The following is a 21,383-nucleotide window of genomic DNA, read 5'->3' on the forward strand; positions in this document are numbered from 1 at the left end:
GTGAGTGCAAGGATGAATTCAAAAGACATAGAATTATCGGAAGTCAATGCATTAATTGTAAAAGTTAAAAATATTTCCAAAAGACTAACTGGATATGGATTTATGTAGAGGTCACAGAAAGACATCATATTTCTTCCCACAATCTATTTAGCCAGTCAGAGATTCCTTTTAACAACTCACAAGTACAAATATTGAACAATATGTCAAGTATTTTCTGACATTCCTTTCGTGATTTTTTCCTTTCTTTTATGAAAGATAAGGTAGGAAGCATATTGAGTGAGACAAACAGCTCAGAGGAGTGAGTAAGGATCAATCCGGAACTAACGGCTAACTAATGAATAGCTATTGAATCAGTTCCAGAAAAATAAACAAGGCAGCACATGTAATACGGAAGGATCCAAGAGATTTATGTCATCCCATGTTTAAAAGTATCACAGACTGCACTCTGGCTGGGATGAAGGGGAGAGAATATTTAAAGATAGATGCCAGAGTGAGAAGGTCTTTGTAGGGTGGGTACAGGGATGAAAGTGAATGTAGGTAGAAAAGAAAGGTGGTATAGAGAAGGGATATGAAAAACAAAAAAAAACATAGACAGGGAGTATAACATTAGGGGATGGATATGAAAAGGAAAGGATGTGACACAAGGGTGATAAGTAAGATAAGGGTAAAAAGAAGAAAGAAAAGAAAAGGAAAAAAGAAAAAGTTAGCTGTAGGAATGCCAGGGAAAGAGAAGAGGAAAAAGAGAGATTTAGGTAGTTACAGAGCCATATCGATGGTGGCCGGACCACATTCAAACAAACTAGACACGACACTGTTGTCTCACGCCTCTTTTGCCTCCAGAATGTTGGCACGCGATCTAAAATCACACACCAGGGCAGCATTGCACCAGTGGTGTTTTATTCTGTGTATAAAAAGCAAAGGCTGTGTAATGGCGCTTCGTATTGCTGAACATCTGTGTAAAAGAGGCAAGAGAGAGGGCAGAGAGGAAGACACATAAAGTGGAGAGGAAGTGAGGGAAGAAGAACAAGAAGTTAGGCGACCTAATGCTGGAGGAAGGGCTGGTGCGAGTGGGTTGAGGTAAGAGGAATAGAAGGAGGGATGCTAGCAGAAGGGAGGAAATGGAAGGAAGGAGGGAGGCAAAAGAAAATAAAGAATGGTAACGGCGGGAAGATGGTCCATACCTAATGAATAAAAAAGATGGCCTTCGGTTCCTCCCTCTCTTTTCTTCCTCATTTCATTTAAGGAGTCTAAAAGCTGAAGTGTGTAAGTCTATTTTAAGTACAGGCGGCCTTGCCTCCTTACTTGACTCCTGTTCTTTTGTCCACCTATTTGTACACAAACCAGTGTCCGTGTTACTATGTCACCTTTTTGTTGGTACACTTTGATCTTGTGGCTTGGTTTATGAAAATAAAAAAAACTTAATCCATCTTTATGTTTTCTAATGATGGAGAGTTGATTATGTTCTGCCCCAGAGGCTCTATGCCAGACAGGTGTACTGGTAAGAGCAAACATCAGAGACTGGCGGGGATCATTGTTACTGGGAACAAGTTTTTAGAGTTACTTGACCAGTACTGAAGAGCTTAAATGATTCACAGCTGGAAAGCCTGTTGTGTTTTTCTTGTAAATGAAATGTGTTTAATGTCAACACATTCTTCTTTGTGTTTCTACAGGCTAACAGGCTTCCAGATTCCTACACCCGTCACCAGCACGGGAAACGTCTTCTCTTTGAGGTTGACCAGTGACTTTGCTGTCTCTGCACATGGCTTCAAACTCAACTACGAAGGTCAGTCAGTGCCTGCCTGTGTTTGTGTGTGTGAGAATGTATAGGCTGTCCTTCAATGTTGACATAGTCGAGGAAAAAGGAACAATGGGAATAACAACAACTAGCTAATTACCAAATGTCGGATAAAAGTCCAAAGCTCACATAATCTGGCTTAGAGCCATGGAGCTCCCTTGGTAGACCCCTTGCTTTTGAATGCAGAAGTAATTGAGCAGGTGCACTGTGTGCTGTTTACCCGGCGCAACCCCTGTTGATTTTTGCTAGACACATTATACTTAGAGAAACCTAAATACCATACATTGAACCGTCACAAATAAGGTTTTAACACACTATAATGTATGTGAGTTTATATTTTTAAGTCTTTATGAAAGTTCAGTATTTGTCAGCAATTACAATTTCTCCAATAAAGACATTATTTACTGTCTTATTTTTACAATCGTGTCATTAACCATTTATGGGCGCTGAATAAGGGGTGTTTTTTTTATGTTACAGACATGATTTGTGTTCAATTCTTTAGTCGTTCAGATTGTGAACGTTTTCAAGGAAAACCGCCATGTTCTGAACTGAATCCCTCTGACTCCTTTACCCTCAGCACAGTAAAGGACTTCCTAATGGGTGACAAGTGCATTCCTTTCAACATAGCAGGCTGTCAAATCCAAAGAGAGATAAGGAAAAGCATAGACAGAGCATGACAAAGAATGAGACCATACTCAAGCCCTGACATTATAGCTCTGCAGGGACAGAAACAGGGTTTTGTGGTCATATTTACGTCTCAGAACCACAATCTAGATTTTGAGAATCAGTCCATTTTGAAGGGATCGGGCCCTAAAAGATCTTACCCAATGCACATATTGATTAACTTCAGCTAAAACAGACATACTTGCTCTCTCTGACACATGGGACCTACTAAACATTTCACTGAACAAATAAAATCCTTATTTGATATGTTTTTGTTAAAAACAAAGAAATAATGTGTTTGTTGCTTCCAGAGGGAACGTGGCCCATTGCAGGGGTAGCAAAAGCGTCCCCTTTTGCCCTCTCCCTTCAGGGCCCGCGTAAACATCACGGTACTATTTTCACAGATGAAAGAAGAGATATGAATAGTTGAAGTGATGGTTAAAATTAGAACTCACTATGTCCTGTGTGCATTAACGATTTCAGATTAGATTTAGATTAGAGAAACTTTGATGTCCTCAATGAGGCAGTTAGTTCCGGAGCATAAAACAGAGGAGCATAAAATTGTCTACCTGAGGCACACGCATGATACTGCGCAAATCAACAAAACAACAATTATGTATCTCCTTGCTATTCTCTGTGATGTGTTGAGATGTCATTTAAAAGGGCACAGTGCAAGACATTTACTTACTACAGTAGATCATAGGCATTAAACACATTACCCATAGTTTGGATTCACATTATAATCATAGGCGTATTGTTAGACATATGAATCTGTTGCAATGCATACATTGAGATGTGGTTATGGGCAGTCAAGGTAGTCACACCTATTCAGGCTTTCGTGCCAACGTGAAAAAGGCCTGTTGAAAATATCTATTGCTGGTCTAATATTTAATGTATATTGAATGTGTTCGCACAATTCTGTTCACTAACTTTCAGATGACATCTTGTTCACGTTTATATGCACGCATAGACACACACACACACACACACACACACACACACACACACACACACACACACTCACATAGTGTTGGTCACAGCTGCTTGCTGTTGAAAATGACTCCCTAACTGTGTGTCCCTCTGCATCCTTCTATGGGCCTTTGTGCTTGTCTGAATGTAGGTTGGATGGTTGGTGGGTGTTCAGTATGTTGATACGTGTGTCTGGTGTGCCGCATAATGACAATATCACTGATTGCAAAGTGCCTTGGTGAAAGTCTGCACACATGCTGCATCTGAGTTTGTGTGTGCATAACTTTGTGTGTTTGTACTTGTACGTCCGAGCAGTTGTCCCAGATTTATTCACTGGCACTAGTTTCCACTTCCTACTTGGCCCATGTTGATGCTGTGTGCATCTCTATGCGCGCGTGTTATATTATATGTCTGTGTGTGTGTGTGTGTCTGTGTGTGAGTGTGTGTGTGCGTGTGTGCGTGTGTCTGTGTGCGTGCGTGCGACACAGAAATAATTTGCTCCAGGGGGTTTATCTGACGAGTTCCTTGTTTCCGATACATTCAGCTGTTTGACTTCCTCTGCGTGTGTGAGAAAGGGAGAGCGTACTCACGCATGGCTTTTGCAAAAATGCAACATTATGCTGATGATATGTCTGTCTTTCCATATCTGGCATCTCATACTGTCCAAAACACGCGGCTTGGCTCTGAATTCATACAGAGAGGAGGAGATTTTCTCAGAAGGAATGATCTAGCCTGGTTTGGACAATTTTCTGGCATGTCATCTTTACTCCATGTAATCCTTCTGCCTAATCTACTCCTGGAGCCGATTCATTTTTTAGATTTCTGCAGGTGTTGCCTTAGCATTGACAAAAATAAATGTTTAGACAATAACTTGAATACATCATCACCATTATTGATGAAAGTACAAAATAACATTTTGAACAACATCAGGAACTTCTAAAATGAGTGGTTACATGTCTCACTCTCACTCATACACACACAAACAGGCCGCCTGTGGCTCAGTGGTGAGCAAGGTCGTCCTACAATCAGAGGATCGGCGGTTCGATCACCATCTCCGCTAGCACATGTCGATGTGTCCTTGGGCCAGACACTTAACCCCAAATTGCTCCCGAAGCTGTGCCTACGGTGGGTGAAGGCTGGATGAATGTTGGTTAGAATCCGGCACCTTGCATGGTAGCCCCTCCCATGAGTGGATGAATGGGTGTGAATGGGTGAATGATGACAAATAGTGTTAAAGCGCTTTGAGTGGTCGGAAGACTAGAAAAGCTCTTTACAAGTACAAGTCCGTTCACACACACTCACACAATATTTACACGTTACCAATCTAAGAGTAAGACTACGCTCCCCAACCCCCCCCCCCCCCATATGCAAAGCCTGCTTTGCTCTGGCAATTTAATTGTGCATACATGATAATCTACCAATGAAAGTATTTAATAATCTGATTTAATTTCTAGTGATTTTAATACAAATATTTTTCCTGTTCAAGATACCGTCAGTTGGGGCATGAGAACAATAGGCAGTAATGCAGGTGTTTTTACCAGAGTGCTGTGTAGAGGGAACGAAGGCGACACTCTGGGCTTACCAAAACGTCTATGATGCAACCCTCAGCTTTGGTCATGAGCTCCCAGTCATTACGGAAGGAGAGAGGTCACGACCAAACTGTGTTCGCTTTGCAGCGTGACTAAACTGAAGGATGAGGGGCAGAAGCTAAGAAATATGGAAGGCGGTCGGAGTTCTTCACATTGAATCATATTATATAACATTCCCGACACGTCAAACTAGGAGGGGCCCTGGGGAACACCCAGAAGATGCTGGAGGGCTCACCTGGCCTGTGAACGCCTCGGGACTCACAAGCCCAAGAGGAGCTGGAGGCTGTGGATGGGGAGCACTGCTCTGCTCAACCTGCTGCTACTGCACTTTGGAGCTGGATGTTCTTAAGAGAAAGTATGAATGGACAGATGGATGAATGGATTACCACACTGGATCATTACATTACAGAACAGAGATACATGGAAGAGAGTTCTTTCATCGATCGCTCAATAGGAGGGGATTTTGCAATAGGCAGGGCAATGGTACGGTAGGTTGGCTCCATCCTTTTCAGCTTGTCTGGGATACACTTTGATGTAATCCTTGAACATTTTATCCTCTTCTTCTGAAGACTGTCGGGTCATAACTAATTCATACATCAGCACATACCATACGGTGTGTATAGATGCATGTGTGTGTGGGAAACAGAGAGAGAAAAAGAACAATGTATTATTTAGCATGATGTCGGAGGCAGTTTGATATTGTGCTGATGAGGAGGAATCAGATTATCACAGCACTTCGACACACACACACACACACACACACACACACACACACACACAGACAGACACTGTCTCAGCATGGTCATCGTTGAAGAATTATTCCTTTTGTTTCCTATTACTTCTACTCTGTATTTATCTGCACAACCTTGTTCCTCTGCATACATCGACTCTTATTTGTATTTTTGAATAATGATTTTACCTTCATTGACTTGTGTTTTTGACTGTATTGAATGACAAAAACTCAACAAAATATTCGCAAAAATATGAAAAGAAAAAAAGTATATAATTGAAGAGAATAGGTTTTATATCTATGGACTAAATGAAAGTACATCTTTTGGACATTTTCATATGAGAACAAGATTGCAGTTGCAGTTATATGATGCGCTGTATGTGATTGTTGGTGTTTTTTCTCATTGTCCAGAGGCACAAGCAAACATAGAAAGCACATCATCTACATACATGGAGATGCATAGCTTACAGAAGCAGACATGGACTGGAGAACATGTCCTTTAGCCTCGGACATGCTGTCATGTGACCAACAAGTCAGCAGAGACTTCACTCCCCATATCTTCAACCTCTCTTCACTTCTGCTGTTTTTCATCTTCTCCTTTGCACTTATATTATCTCCACTGTTTGCTTTTCTCTTTTCTGTGACTAGCAGGGATACACTTTTCTACCTTCATTTACACTAACCACGCAGAGTTTACATAGTTCCTCAAGAGAAGGCATAAACAAAGATGAACAAAATATAGAACGGAAAACGCATTCAGTGGCAAATGGTTTTGGGTGCACAACTCGTGTTTATTTCTACATTGCAAACAAAAGCAGGAACATCAGGTTCCCTCATGCAATGTGTCCAACAAATCAAAGTTGGACACATTGCATGTTGTCTTACGAAAGTCATTTTTATTTTATTTGGTTCTTAAGATTTCATTTCTGGCTGATTTATATTTAATATTTTAGTGAAAACAATGGTATTGTGCTCAGCGTTTAGCAGTCTGGAGTCTTTTTGTTGATACATAGTGAATTGTGAAGGAACTAGAGGTATGAATTCTGACTGAAGCAGGAACGGAGAGAGTGGAATCGGTCCAAATCAAATAAGATAAATGGAGGAGTGACCTTCTTTCGATCGGCCTACTCCTTAACCTTCATCTTTTTGGGGGGGTTTGACATTTTTTTGCAAACAAACAGTTCGCTGCTGGCAGCAGGTTAAACACTTTGAGAGCTCTCACTGGCCAGATGTCATTTACATCAATAACTTCTCCATCTGGGCATTTATCCATCAGTTCCACACAATACCATGGAGAGTGTTACTTACTCACAGATGTTTACAGCCAATATAGTGACCTTCTGGGCACACACGTTGCTCAGCTTCTAGCTTGATATCATTGATTTAGATTTTCTAGGAGGGAGCTAATATATGTCTTACCTTCACTTATACATTGTTGTGTCCATTTCATCTTTGGATTTACCTATCTTTGATTTACATTTATTTCGTCATCCCTTTGTTTTCAACTGTATGGAAACTCATGAGCAGCAATGAAGGGATGAGCACACTTCCAAACTGTTTGTCTTCACAGGTACCCTAGAAAATAAGGAGGAAGAGTGAGTTAAGTAAAACCAAGTGGGGTAGGATTAAAGCCATTTGACTGTTGGGGCATTGCTCCCTCCTGGTCCAATAACCACTCTGTCCCCCTGTTGATGCTTTTGCATCAAACCTGGTTTCATTTTGTCGAAGAAGTGTGCTGTTTTTGTTAGAACGGGGTTTAATCTCTTTCCACATATAATTCAGGAAACAAACATCTTTTGTTGTGAAAGCTATCCGACATTTTTCATCCACTGCATCAATTATGTTTCAGGCTCGGCACTATTTATTTACCAGCCACGGCAGTAAACACAGGCCAACGACATTCAATCCTCCCAGTGATGAGTCTGATCAGGCTGCTGCATGCATGGCCACTGAAACCAGATCCTCTGAGGAAACACTTTATGAAATGTTCAGTGTGAATGATTGTGCAGCTGATGGACAATGTTCCAGTATAAACTGGAACAGCAGGGACTGAATCCCAGTTTGAAAAGTGTTAGCGTCCATATATAGAGGCAGCTATTAAAAGAGCATTCCACCCTTTGTTTCCCTGTGTGTCGGATCCCTTATCAGCGCTTGATTGATTGATTTTGACTCTAGTCTCTTTGACTTGAACATGATCTGAGTGTAAAAGTCAAGTTTGTGTGTGTGTGTGTGTGTGTGTGTGTGCGTGTGCGTCCTCACATCTGAGCGCATACTTCAGTGACGTATATTTCACCGACAGTGTTCGTGTGTGCTTGTGCGTCCACGCGTGCGTGCGTATGTGATTGAGGTTCTGGCTGTGGCTTCTCTGATCTTTATCAAAGAGACCTGAGGGGACTGATAATATCCACTCCTCTATCATCCATCTATCCATCCATCTATCTGTCTGTCTGTCTGTCTTCTTTCTCACTTTCATTGATCATTCAGTCTGTCTCTCCATCCTTCAATTCAACAATTGAATCCAGGTCAGTTAATGGCATCCTTGGAAAGAGAAGGTGACCCCAATAGTGGAGGCTGGTTGAAGGAGCTGCACCTTAATAGGCTCTCGGAAGGGGATAATATAGTATATAGTAATATTTTTTAAAACATACATCAATTAATAATATTCTGATTTACAGATACAACTACAAACATTTTAGTATGTGTTGTACATTTTTGTCATTGCAAGTGTTAAGAACATAGCAGGAGGGGAAGCTTTGAGTCTAGTAGGCTCAGTTTGTAATGGGAGTATAATCCTTAACTTTTGTTCAGTTGTTTAATATGACACTTCCATTTGTGCAGATATCAATGGACTTTAAATTAGTATGAAGCTCATCATTTTGACACCACCAGTAAGCCGGTAAAGTTTTGCTTTAACATTCTCTGGAAGAGTGAAAAGACCGGCTCTATAGTGACAGTGTCATTGTTGGAGAACAGAAGCTCAGGCTCTGCCTGTTGATGGAGTCTAAACTACTGCTCCAAAGCTATATTCTGTAATTTGCTGCCATGGTGTCCCAAAGATGTTTGAAGAAATCACTAGAAATCATGGGCAGAGTTTGATGTAATAGAGCAAAGAATATAATCCGAGCAAGCTCCAGAAACTCACTGAATATCATGTTCTAAGCATTGTCTTATGTAGCACCTCCGTCTGGGCCCAAGGCACCTCCTTTATTAACACCTTCTTGGTTGCCCTGGAACTGATGGTGTACATTTTTATGGCCCTGCACGAGTGTCATTTTCCTAAAGGAGTCTCGAAAAGTCCCACGTTTTACCCCTCAGATATGTTCTTTCCTTGGAAAGCCCCATGTTCGCATTTCGGAGAGTTCCAACCTTTTGACACCAGTATTTCCAGGGTTTTTAGTTCATTTGTTAAAAGGTTTAATTAATTTAAAGTTATAAATTGAGTCAAACAGGTTATATGTTAAATCACTTCACTCGTACTATTATCACATATAAAAAACCTCATAGATGTGATCCACTCCAACATCATCATCAGCAGGAATTAGTTGTGTTCCATGTTTGCATAAGATTGTCGGATTTTGGTTTTTAACTTTACATGCCTGCCTTTGCTAATTGTTTTTATATGTGATGGACAAGGAAACCACAACAACATATTGAAAGTAAAAGGAATAACACATCTTACTGTTGTGCTTTTAACATTTACTAAATACACTACATGATCGGGAAAGGAGATGGCAGCATATACTGAATGCATGGATACACAGTTTTGATAGAACTATCTTCTTTTCTTTCTTCTTCCTCTCTTTGTCTCTATTTTTTGTACACAATCAATGAGTGTAGCGCTTACAATATACCCAGTACAAAAGTAAACATGTGTGCCAACGTTGTACTCAACATTCTTCTTGTTATGAAGAGCGGTTTCAAGACCTTCTCCGATAAAGAGGACTCTAGAAGGGTGTGTGCGTGTGTGTTTGTGTGTGTGTGTGTGTGTGTGAGTGTGTGTGTGTGTGCGTGTGTGTGTGTGCCTGCGTGCGTGTGTATATGTGTCATATCAACATATGGTTTATTCGGTATAGCAGGCGTGTGACGTGTGTGAGATTTGAAAGGTAAGAAAACTAGTGATATGGTAGCATACTGTATGTATATAAGGAGTAAGGACGAGGAAAAGCAATTAGAGGAAGGCAGGGAAGAAAGAGAACCGTAGGAGAATGTAGAAGAGAAAAAAAAGACGAGAAAAGCAAACCTGCACTGAGACAGCAGAATAAGCGAGTAAGAAATAGCAGAGGATGGAAGAAGAGAGGAGGAACTCCCGGTAATAATGTAATGTGCTCCACGCTTTCTAGTTGAAAGAGAGAAATCAATGCTGTTTTAAAGCTGTGTGTGAGTGTTCATTATTTACAGTGTGAATGCAGCTCCTCGCCGTTCGAACAGCAGCAAGGTCAGATTTAACGCGGCGGCATCAATCAGAACAATCACACACACAGCACAGTGTGGAGAGCAGAGGGTAGGAAGCAGAATTCTGAAGGCACGTATGGGTTTTGAATTCATTTCTCCGTCTTCCAGCTTTTAGTTTTCTTTATTGCCATTGGAAGGGAAACGGATCATGTCCCAAAAAGCATCAAAACGCAATGAAAAAACACGAGTTATACAAATGTCAGCAGCCACCAGTACCTCACACACCTCTAAATCATTGACTTTGGATGTTTACATCTGTGGCCAGACAGCATTTGCAACCCACTGTAAAATATAGTGATTTGTAAATGTTCCAACAAATCAGCCTGTTGGCAGAACTGTGACACAGTCATATATATCTCATCAAAGAGCTCTTTTAGATATTTTACTTTATTGTATTGCCTTGTTGTTTTCTGTTGAGGTTGGTCCCAATCCCAATAAAATATCAAATGAAAACCATTCTTAATGTTGCATGTATTTAGCATCATCTTTAATCAAATGTATTTTGTGAATGAGAAATCATATTGGCAAGGTGTCCAAGATCCTTCATTTTGTGGATAGACTCCATCAATGAGTGACACAAAAAACAGTCCCAAGTATGCATGACGACCTTCTAATACATAAAGCAACAAACAACGAATGGGGTTTCAGTGTTATAGAGAAACAAGTGGGACTCTACAAGGTTGTCAGGCATTGTCAGCAGCAAGAGACATGAGCTCATTATCTGGATCATTGTATATAATTCTATAATGTTATGGTACAAAATAGCTGCCAAATCTCAATGACTGTCCACACAATGTATACTGGATAAAGAAATTACAGTAAATGCCTGCCAAACATGTTTTTGTCTTGCTAAGCAGGACACTGGAGGTGCCTCACGTCACAAAAGACGTGCAAACGACAAAAGAATGTGATACCTGTATGAAATTAACCAATTTGATGACAGATTTTTATAAAGAAGCTGCCAAATATTTTACTGCCTTGAAAGGAATGCTTGTCTAACATAAAAGACCGTCCAAAAATATAATCAGTCTGAGTAAAGTGAGGTCTTCCAGTGCCTAGATTGGCAAGATAGGAATTTTACTCTAAAAGAATTCCAACAAATTATGTATTGGCCTCATATCTGAATGCTATTTAATACTATGATGGATTTATAGAGATTACAAAACCCTGTCTGTGCCAGGACAGGATAGAATTTATATCAAATGATATATTGATTTGATATTCAGTTCTATCAGACAACCACCGGCCACCTGGCTAAAATATAGGCCGTGCTGGTACATAGTTAATATCACTGTGTGTGAAAGTGTGTTGATGTGCCGCAGCAGTGTGTGTGTGTTTGTGTGTGTGTGTTTGTGAGTTTGTTAGTTGATAATAATACAGCCTTCTGGCCAATGTCAGTCCATTATTTAGCTTTATATCAGCCAACCAATCAAACGGCCTCCCCTCAGGGTCACCACCTCGGCCCATCCAATCAGCTTCCCTTGCCAAGCAGGAAGGAATGTCACCTGATTAGCATAACCAGAAAATGAGCAGGGTCATGCTGACATGGCGGTTTCTGATGCCGTGAGTGAGACAGCACTCCGAAGAAGAATTTAGACAAAATGTAACCCTCAACACTGTCAGCCAATCAAAGAGGCTTTTCTCAAAATATAACACTAACCCATTAAATGTGATAAGGGACAGCAACTGAATGATCTCTTACCACCTTAAGCTGCTTCTCATCAGCAGATTTCATTATTTAAGGGCATTCCCTGCGGTTCTCGCTCAATATTTAATCGTCTAATTAATTGTTAAAAATGACTATCAGCGCTGTATCCTGTAGCCCCTGTGGTCTGCTTTCGATCAGCAGATTTTTTTATTTCACTATCCCACTGTTTTTAATATCTTAAATACTGTCTCCTTGGAAGGAGAACAGCAGTACAGCAGGGGAAAGTACAGTAACACAGCACTACCGGCTGATTCATTGGATTTAGTTTCTTTTTTTTAAAATTTGGATTTAGTTTCTCTTTTTTGATACAGTCAGGAATTTGTGGTTTATGAAAGTTTGTATATGTTCACTTTAGATTACATCACAACACAGGAATTCAACATCAAACCCTATCATGTAGGATGTTGGTACTTTGACTTTATATTCTTGACATCTTGTCTATTTAATGAACATATCTGGATAACACTTTATAACAAGTATCTAAAATACAAATTTATTTTTTAATTAGTTTTATTCAATACCAATGTAAAAGTAAGTAAAACTGCAAAGCCAATATTAAAATCTTTGTGGAAAATATTATCGTAACACCATATTTTGATTGGAAACAGAATCTTGTTAAAATAACTTTATTATTTTGCCTTGTGATGTCTCTGTCTGTCACAACAGATAGTTGCGATTAATGAAGTTAGGTTCTGTGATGAAAAGAATAACTTTGTTACAAAGTCAATCCCCAGAGATCCCCAAATACACACAAATAAAATTAAAAAAAACACACAAACACAATTCTATGATGAGTGAAATATATTAGTCTTGTGCAGAGGGAACACTTGAGTTATGGTTGTACGATAAGTGTAGTACAACATTTTCAACAAAGACTGGTGACAGAGGAATAGATGACAAAGAAGAGATTAAAAGGGACAGGATGGAAAGGAGTTGAAAGCACTGAGACGGGACAGAGGCCGGCTGCTTGTATCTTAAAGTACCGGGACGCCCTTGTCAGGTATTGTTACAGCCGTGAGGTTGAACTTGTACATTTTCTGTGTGGATTTTCTTAAGCACCCATGATTTGGAGTAACATTAATAAGAAAGAAAGACAGTTGTGTGTGGCTCTGTACCTATCGATGTATCTATTTCAGTTAATTTCATATCCTTTATTTTGTCAATGGGAAAGTGAGGTAATGCAATATTTCTTTCACCACAATTTGCATTTTGCCTGGTTTTCAGAAACTATACGTATAATCATTGCCTTTATACGTCGGATGATTACTCAGCTCTGTTTGTTTCGGTTGGTTGGTTTCACAGTTAAGGGGGATTTTGAGTGTGCAAGTATGTGTTCTTTTTAATGTGTGTCGGCATCTGTCAGTCAGCTTTCCGGGGGGGGGCAGAGGGGGGTCTCTTGATGTTAACTTTAATAAGTCACGCCACAGTAACCACAGCTATTAGATATCACACACATTCTGCTTCCACGCAAAGCAAGCTAGCTCTCCTCGCTGGTGCCACCAAGCAACACACAAACACAGATGTTATCACACACGCACACACTTAAAGACAAGCTAAGTGTGCTTTTATTAAATATGCACAGTGTTCCTTAGAGTACGGCTGCAGTTGTCAGTCACTGTAGACACACAAACACACCTACACTTACACACACACACACAAATTGACAATGACTGTCTCTAAAGGCAATGTTCTGTACATGGGTTACCAGTTAATGTTTCATACACCACTTAACAGCATTAACCTTGCATAGCCCTCCATTGCTTTCTGCTCACTAGGTGTCAGTATGATTATGGACAAGCGAAAGGTCTGTCTGAAGGTATTAGAGATATAGGAACAGTAAGAGCCCTGCTAGCGACCTCTACAGACAGCAATGCTCACTACAGCCATCATACTAACTGACAGGTGGAATGATCAACAGCATTAACAGTCTGCAATAAACCATCAAGTACTGAAGATAGAGCTGGATGAGGGAGAATGTGCTGAACTACTTTCTTGATGAAACGTCTTGAGTGCAAAGTTGGAAGAAAGCTGCTGATTTCCATCTTTAAATGTGTTTGTGTGTTGGTTTTCTCGAACACCTTTGTGCCCGTTTCAAACAGACAATGTAAATAGAGAATTGCGGTGGTGAAGAAGTAGTTCAAGGAGTGGATGTTGAAGTTTGCAGAGCCCATTTTCACCCAAAAAGCAATTTCAATTGGTCCAAAGGTGGCAGTGGAGGTTAGATGGGGCATGATGGTCAGTGCTTGTTTGGGTTTGAAATGGCGAAGTGACCTAACCATCCCATCAGCTTTGGAGCGTCATGTCTTTATCCCATCAAGTAAACCACCAGTTCTTTAAAATTCCTTCTGTGCTGCCTTTTCCTCTCCTCTTCTCTTCTATTGTCTAGCAATAGTCTTCTTGAGGTCAAGGTCATTGTTTTGATCATCGTTATCTATCTGACTGAATATCATACTGACAATGGCTTATAGTTAGAAGCCTTAGACAAAAGAGAGAGGATGGATTGAAAGACTAAAGTAGATTTTTGGAGAGAACGTAGCTAGTAGGGGAGTAGTGCTCTGGTATTGATCAGCACGAAAAGGCCTTCTGAGAGGGCACACTCATTTACTCTGTTCAATGACAACTATAGCATCGGATTGTTTTTTGAAAAACATTTCTCTCCCTCGCTCTCTCTTTTGCTTTTTTTTTTTTAATGGATATTGATTTAGTTTTAGGAACACACAGTAAGTTGTGCCAAGTTGTGTCTTGCTAACCTCTTTTATTTCTGAACTCTGTCTGTCTCTCTGGCAACCTTTGAGTTGAACCTATCTTCAAATGACAGTGGTGTGAGTGTCAGTAGAAATCAGTGTGTGTCAGTGTGTGCATGTGTCACAGTGCAGTGGAGCTTTAGCAGACTGACGGTGATGGCAGACACATAACGATTTCCTATTGGCTGTCAGCCCCTGAGGCCTAACGACCAGTTATTGATCTGAACAATTAGCATTCACACATTTAATTAATACTGAGGCCTGATGCGCAGACACAAGCGCACACACACACAAACACAGACACACAACATTTTCATTTATACTGAGCAGAGGGGTGGCTGTGAGAAGAGATAAGAGAAGAGGCAAGAGGGAGAGATGGAAGCGTGAGACGGAGAAGAGAAGAGTCAGTTCGAGAGAGAGGAAAGCAAATCCGGACCCCGTCTAAAATCAGTGTAGCCCCCTTGATATAAGGAGTTATGGTACGGCAGAGCTCAACGGTATCCTGACCTTTGAACTTATAAACAAGCTTCCCTTTGTGCGTTGAGAAAAAATGCTTACGTTAAGGTGTAGTGCTGGAGACCCGATGCATAGCACTCTGCCTGTCTTGCATACTTGTTGAACTGTTCAACAAAAACAGCACTACATACACAGAGATAAGGCAACCAGCTGCATTTACCAGCATTGCATTTGCCAAAATGAAGTCCCAATATATTTATTTAATATGACCATATACAGTAATAATAACAATAAAAAAGCTCTCTGCTTTTGCAATGCCTGCAAACACTCGACCTTGTACCATTTTGTCCGATCAAGTCCGGCGGAGCTGATTTGTTCACACATTTTAGGTCAGATCAAATACTAGCGATCCAACCCATCTTCGTATTCAATCTGATGGCTGTAGCCTGTAGACACAGGACAATTAGTGAGAGATTTGTGTGGTATTTCTGTGAGTCTTTGTATGTTTGTGCGTCTGTCTAATGAAGTTCTGTTGGCAGGATGTCTTCAGGGGGAAATCTAATGGTTTATTGAACCGGGCCTCAGGGAAACATTGATCACTGCATCAAGGAGCTATCCACATTGACACACACACGCACACACACACAGGTCAATAACATGCACACAATGGCACACACAGTCACCAGAGCATGCACGCTGGTGAAGTGGAGGTAAAGGGCTCATAATTGACATCTCCATGTTTATTTGTGAGCAGTGAGACTGCTGTCATGATCTGCTCATTCAATTACTTACAGTGAAATTGCAAGGCCGGAAATGAACCTAATTTCATCTTTTCAACTAACATTCTTGGATGGATATTCTATCAACAAACCTGAGATAATTGTGTTGGACGAGGTTATTGTATTTCTCCACATAATTAACTTGTTTCACCCAGCCACATTAAGTTGTATCCCCACTCAGCTGTCATAGGAATGTTTATATTTAACTAATACATTTAAGAGGAGGACCATACTATTCACGCATTTATGTGAGAGCATGTCCTCTTTAGTTATTTTGATCAAATCATTTTGCATTCACAGTGTCCCATAACATGCTGCTTTTCTAAGATTGTGCTGACCAGCATCATGACATGTTGATTGTGAACGAGGGATGGATTTTAGGGTAACCAACAGGGGTTCAGGGACATATAATTTAGCAAATATTATCACAATACATTTACTTTCATACTGTACATTTCAGTATAATCTGGGTTTTTCCCTGCCCCAATCAGTGATCAGTAAATGATCCTATCACACAGCATATCCTGTCCTCATTATATGCTTTTTAGGTTCAAGAGAGCTGGTATTAAACCAGTCTGGACACCATGGCTTCATGGCCATATTGAACACAGATCATTATGGTTCACAAAGAACATCAAGGCCCCACTAAGCCACTTCTCAGTACTGCTTTTACCTTCAGGGAGAGGATTGTGTGTGCATGTTTGATTGTCTGTGCTGTGGTGTGTAATAAATCCAAAGAGACATGAATGGTCTGTTGCTCTGAGTCCATAATGTTTGATCTCCACGAGCAGCTAAGATCATTAGCAACAACGTTGTGAGTGCATTCACTGATCTTCACAGCTGTCAGATGATATTATGCTTTGAACAGCCGTTACATTATCGGGGAGCTCTCTCTCTCTCTCTCTCTCTCTCTCTCGCTCTCGCTCACCCTCAGAATCACCTTCTGCTGCCACTTAGTCCTTTTTCCCTTCATTAATGTTTTCATAATTAATCATAATTACACCATCCCCAACCAGCTACCAATCAAAAGTGGTTTCTTGGGGGAGGTGCATGTGTAAAGTGTGTGTGTGTGTCTGTGAGTGTGTGCGTGTGTGTGTGTGTGGTTTATTGATGAATTCAATCCTGCCCTAAACAAACCTGACCCTAGACAAAATGGTGATGTAGGACAAGCCCCTGCACACGTTCACTTTCTCCAGGTATAAATGCTACTTCCTGCCTTCCTGCATCAACAAGACCTACACAGGAACACACCTTTTCTTGCTCTTGCACAGTTGAAGTTTCGGATTTTACCTTTTACTGCTCCAGCTCAGTCCCTTAGGAGCCAATTAGACATCCGATGATTTTTGGAAACATCATTGAAGCGGACCCACTGTGCCGTCAGTTTGTCAGCTTGACCAAAATGTCGAGTCGCGGTGGAACATTTTGGAACTGACAGTGTTAAGTGGTCCTGTTATCACAAATCAAGTGGATTATTGGTGCAGAAACGGAACTGTCCTCTCTGAGTATAAAGCTACCTTAAATGCTCTTCCTGCTGTAATCTGCAGAAGGGAACTTTACCTATTATTCTTACACAAATACTGCAGAGATGTACAGTTTTTAGGGACTTACTGTATGTCTAAATTATGCCTTTCCATTATGGAAAGTTTAAAGCTTAGAACTTAACTTGCACCACAGATATTGTACACATTCCTCTTACAATGCATTCATAGAAAGAGGTCATGGTCTGAAGTATCCTCTGTAGATCAGGTTAGAGATCTTCTCTTACTGTTGTGCTTCTAATTTGAAGACCTCCAAGTTCAGATATTGTTGTGCCTATGTAAGCGGTGCTGTAGTTATTATACATGATATGTTGCTGGTGCTTCTGCTATAGCTTCGCCAAAGGGAGTCGACTCGAGACTCAAAGGGAATTTGTCTGGAATAGAGTTCGCAGTCTCAACCCCTGCTGTTGCTCTTATTGAATTGTGGAGGATGATATGCGGAAGGGACCAGAGCTGTGGGTGCTCGTTGTACGACTTGCATTATTGCATATCTTGTCTGACCTCTTGTTATGTAGTGGTGTGTTGTCATCAACAATAAAGGGAAGAACTACCCTTATCAAGCAGTGGGAGTGACTAATCTTGAACTCCGCTTTAGTTGGCCCCTTTTTTCTATTTTCATCACACTCTTTAAGCTTTTATTAGGAAAAGACATACAGTAGTTTAATACACGTATTTGTTGTTGGTTTAAAATACACTGTGAAATTGTCACTTTTTCTTTTTGCTCAGCATTTGCATAGCATGATACTTATTAATGGGCTTTTCAGTGGCATTTCATATTTTATGCTGTTAATGCTCTTCTAGAGAAAAGGTGTCACAATTTTCAAATGGGGGATGTCTCATCTTGGCATTAATCTTTTCATATTAAAAAGCACACAGTCATGTATAATAATTCCATATTATCCTATTCGTGATTGTTGAGCTGTCATTCTTAGAATGTGTGGAAATCGCCTGAATCCTATTATGAATGACAGCTGCTTGACAGATCTGCAGCAACTTTCTAACAATGGAAGGATTGTTTGAGAACAAAATGTTCCCACTGTCATTATTACAAATATATATGGATGTATTATAGTTGAGCAAAATTGTCTCAAACATTTATTTTTTCATTCATTACTGCAAAACTGCAATGTAACCCTTTTAAATCACAACTGAACTTTTTTGAATTTTTTAGTTTGCTCATGGAATTGAAAGCTCTGAAAATGTTCAAATCAGATGTTGATTATGATCACTTTTAAGAATGTCAAGATGAATGAACATTGCCAAATCCAGATATTTTTTTAAACAGAGTAACATCGTTGTGAAGCTAAATCTGTGTTTTTGCTTCTGGCCTTGTTGGTGGGGGGCCACCTGACCACAAAATTGATGTCCATCCTATGCTATTAAATTTAATTAACTTAACGGGCTGACATTGTTTTATGACACAAGTTCTTCACAAGTCTATAAAAAGAGTTGGTCAAAGTGTAACCTTTTATAGTTCTAAGAACACATTCCTGTTTATTAAAAACAGGGTTCATCTGCCGGTTCTCTTACAGTCCTTATAAACCTTACATCTTTTATGGAAAATGTCTCGAAAATAATATCTGAAATTCATTTTTCAAATGTTGTAAATGGAAATCCATGCACATGGTTTCTTGTTACAAATCCTCCGCATTATTTTCAAGCGTTTCAGCATTTATTATGTTCCGCTATCAAACTCGGTTCATCTTTTATAGAAGTTACTGCTGAGGGAGGCGTAAAGCCTCCAAACTCATTGAATCATCCTTCTCTGTCTCCGCCTCTCTTTCCTTTCCCCGTCTCCCTATTTGTCTCTTTCCCTATGTCATCGCTGTCCTTCACTCCCCCACTCCAATCCCACAGCCTGCGGTGTCATCCGTCTCACTAAAAACTCTGAAAGCGTTGCAGCATTTTTCGCTTTTTTTTCGAGAACTTACTCTTAGCTCTTACTTTTTTTTACCCACCACTCAGTTTTTCTTTTCTCCCATCTTTCTTCTTCCCTCTCCATCTTGTGCTCCCTGTACCCGGACTCCGCTGTAATTGCTTATCTAGGGAGAAATAAAAGCCAGGTAAATGGTTATGTGTATGTGTATGTGTATGTGTATGTGTGTGTGTGTGTGTGTGTGTGTGTGTGTGTGTGTGTGTGTGTGTGTGTGTGTGTGTGTGTGTGACAAATTCAGATAGTTCTACAGATGGACCATAAAAGCAGCAGCATGTAATGAAGCAACTGAGACTCAAATCATGGTTATGGTAAACTGGGGAGAAGCAGAGATGGAGAAAGAGAGGCAGAGAGAGAGAGAGCAGTGAAGAGAAAGAAGTGAGCGTAAAAGAAAATAAATAAGAGAGGGCAGGTAGCAGTAAACCATGAAAAGGAGTGTGGTGTAGCCGCTGGCGACTGAATAAACGGGTGTAATGAAACTATGTGATGTTCACAATAAACTAGAGAAACAGTAAGGCGCAATGAAGGGATGGACAGAAGGGGTGTATAGTGGTATGGATGGAACAGAGAAGAGATAGAAAGGGAGAGGCAAGGCGCTGGCTTGTCATCAAAGTTTTTAGTAAGGAGGAGGGAGCTGGGGAAACAGGACAGGAGAGAATGTGCTTTTCTCTGTAACCGTGGGTCTGTGAAGATAAGGAGTGTGGCGCTTGGAGGGGGGGTCTATCAGGGTCTTTAGCAAAACGATTATCCTGTCTCGTTTATGTTGTCCATGCTCTTTGATGACCGGGATTAAATGTACCCTCGGAAGAAAACCTTCAACAGAATCTTTTTTTCAACTAATTACAGACCATGAGGGCATTTTTGGGTGTTTTAATTTTTCTTTCTGTAATGGGAACTCATTTAGAGGCAAAGTTATTTTTGTTATTAAGTTATTTTTGTTCTCTATCTATTTTTAAATGATCCAGAAGCTCTTTTGTGGATCCCATCACATTCAAAATGGATGCTAATAATAAAAGGTAGCAAGATTCATTTACGGGAAACTGAAAGATGGTGTTTGTGTGTGACCACTGACAAAAGGCAAAATGTCCACATAAAATGCTTCTTAATCAACAGCACCGTGGCTGCAGTGGCGGTACAGAGGGAGAAGGGGCGAGCGAGGGAGAGAGGGAGGAGGGTGTAATTGAAAAGGCATGGTGATAACGTTTTTTGTGTAAAGGAATCAAATGGCCAACAAAGAATCACTCATTTGTTTCATTTGCTGACATCATATATTCTTCACTGCCTGCTCTATGAATGACAATTACACATTTTTGCCGTTAGCATGGAAAAAAAGATTTCTCTGCAACTGTACTCCAGCTTTCCATTTCAAGATTATTGCACATGTTTGAGAAGTGAAGGATTTCTGATTTTCTGGTGATGATTTTCTTGTCATGAAACAATCTCCACCTTTAATTTGGTAGCATATACTTGTCCTCACTGCCACTATGATTTCCTCCTTTCTCTTCTGGTGCCATCCCATTTTAACTCTCCATTCCTCCCTCTGTCTGAGTCGTTTCACAGTTCTATCTATCATGTCGGGCATCCTCTCTGCCTCCCTGTCTCTAGAGATGGGCGATAGATCAATTTAAATTATTATTTTGAATTCATGGCTTAGGATGATGTTTATAAATACAAATCGATTAGCACTTAACTTGGATAATCCAGTAAGGAACCTCCACTGTTTCCCTGAGCTCTTGTAGTTCATAGTAAACATACCGGTTCTCTTCAGGCCGCTTCAGACACAGGTCAAATACCAACATGGCAGCATGCTCTAATGAAAGTGAGTCCGGAAAGGCACCGTCTCCTCTCATCTCGAGCACAACTCTGTCCGCTGTGAAGTTTGTCCAGCAGCACAACTCATTTATTCCAGCATCTAAAACAGAGCAACGCAGCCCAGTGGGATAAGTGGGTGGCACTGCGACGGCGGCAGCCCTAAAACACCTGCTGGTAACTTTAGCCGAATCATTTCCTCGTAGCATTAAATATGA

The 21,383-nt window shown here is 40.5% G+C and overlaps 1 protein-coding gene across 1 annotated transcript in view; it reads left to right on the forward strand.

Annotated features, from left to right (window-relative positions):
• csmd3b (CUB and Sushi multiple domains 3b) overlaps positions 1-21,383 on the forward strand; it is a 303,941-nt gene that overhangs the window by 99,331 nt on the left and 183,227 nt on the right. The window contains 1 exon segment of the mRNA XM_034544984.1: positions 1,671-1,783. Coding sequence (XP_034400875.1) covers positions 1,671-1,783 — 113 coding nt within the window.

Source organism: Cyclopterus lumpus, chromosome 11 (genome assembly GCF_009769545.1).
Source record: "Cyclopterus lumpus isolate fCycLum1 chromosome 11, fCycLum1.pri, whole genome shotgun sequence".
Lineage (NCBI taxonomy): Eukaryota > Metazoa > Chordata > Actinopteri > Perciformes > Cyclopteridae > Cyclopterus > Cyclopterus lumpus.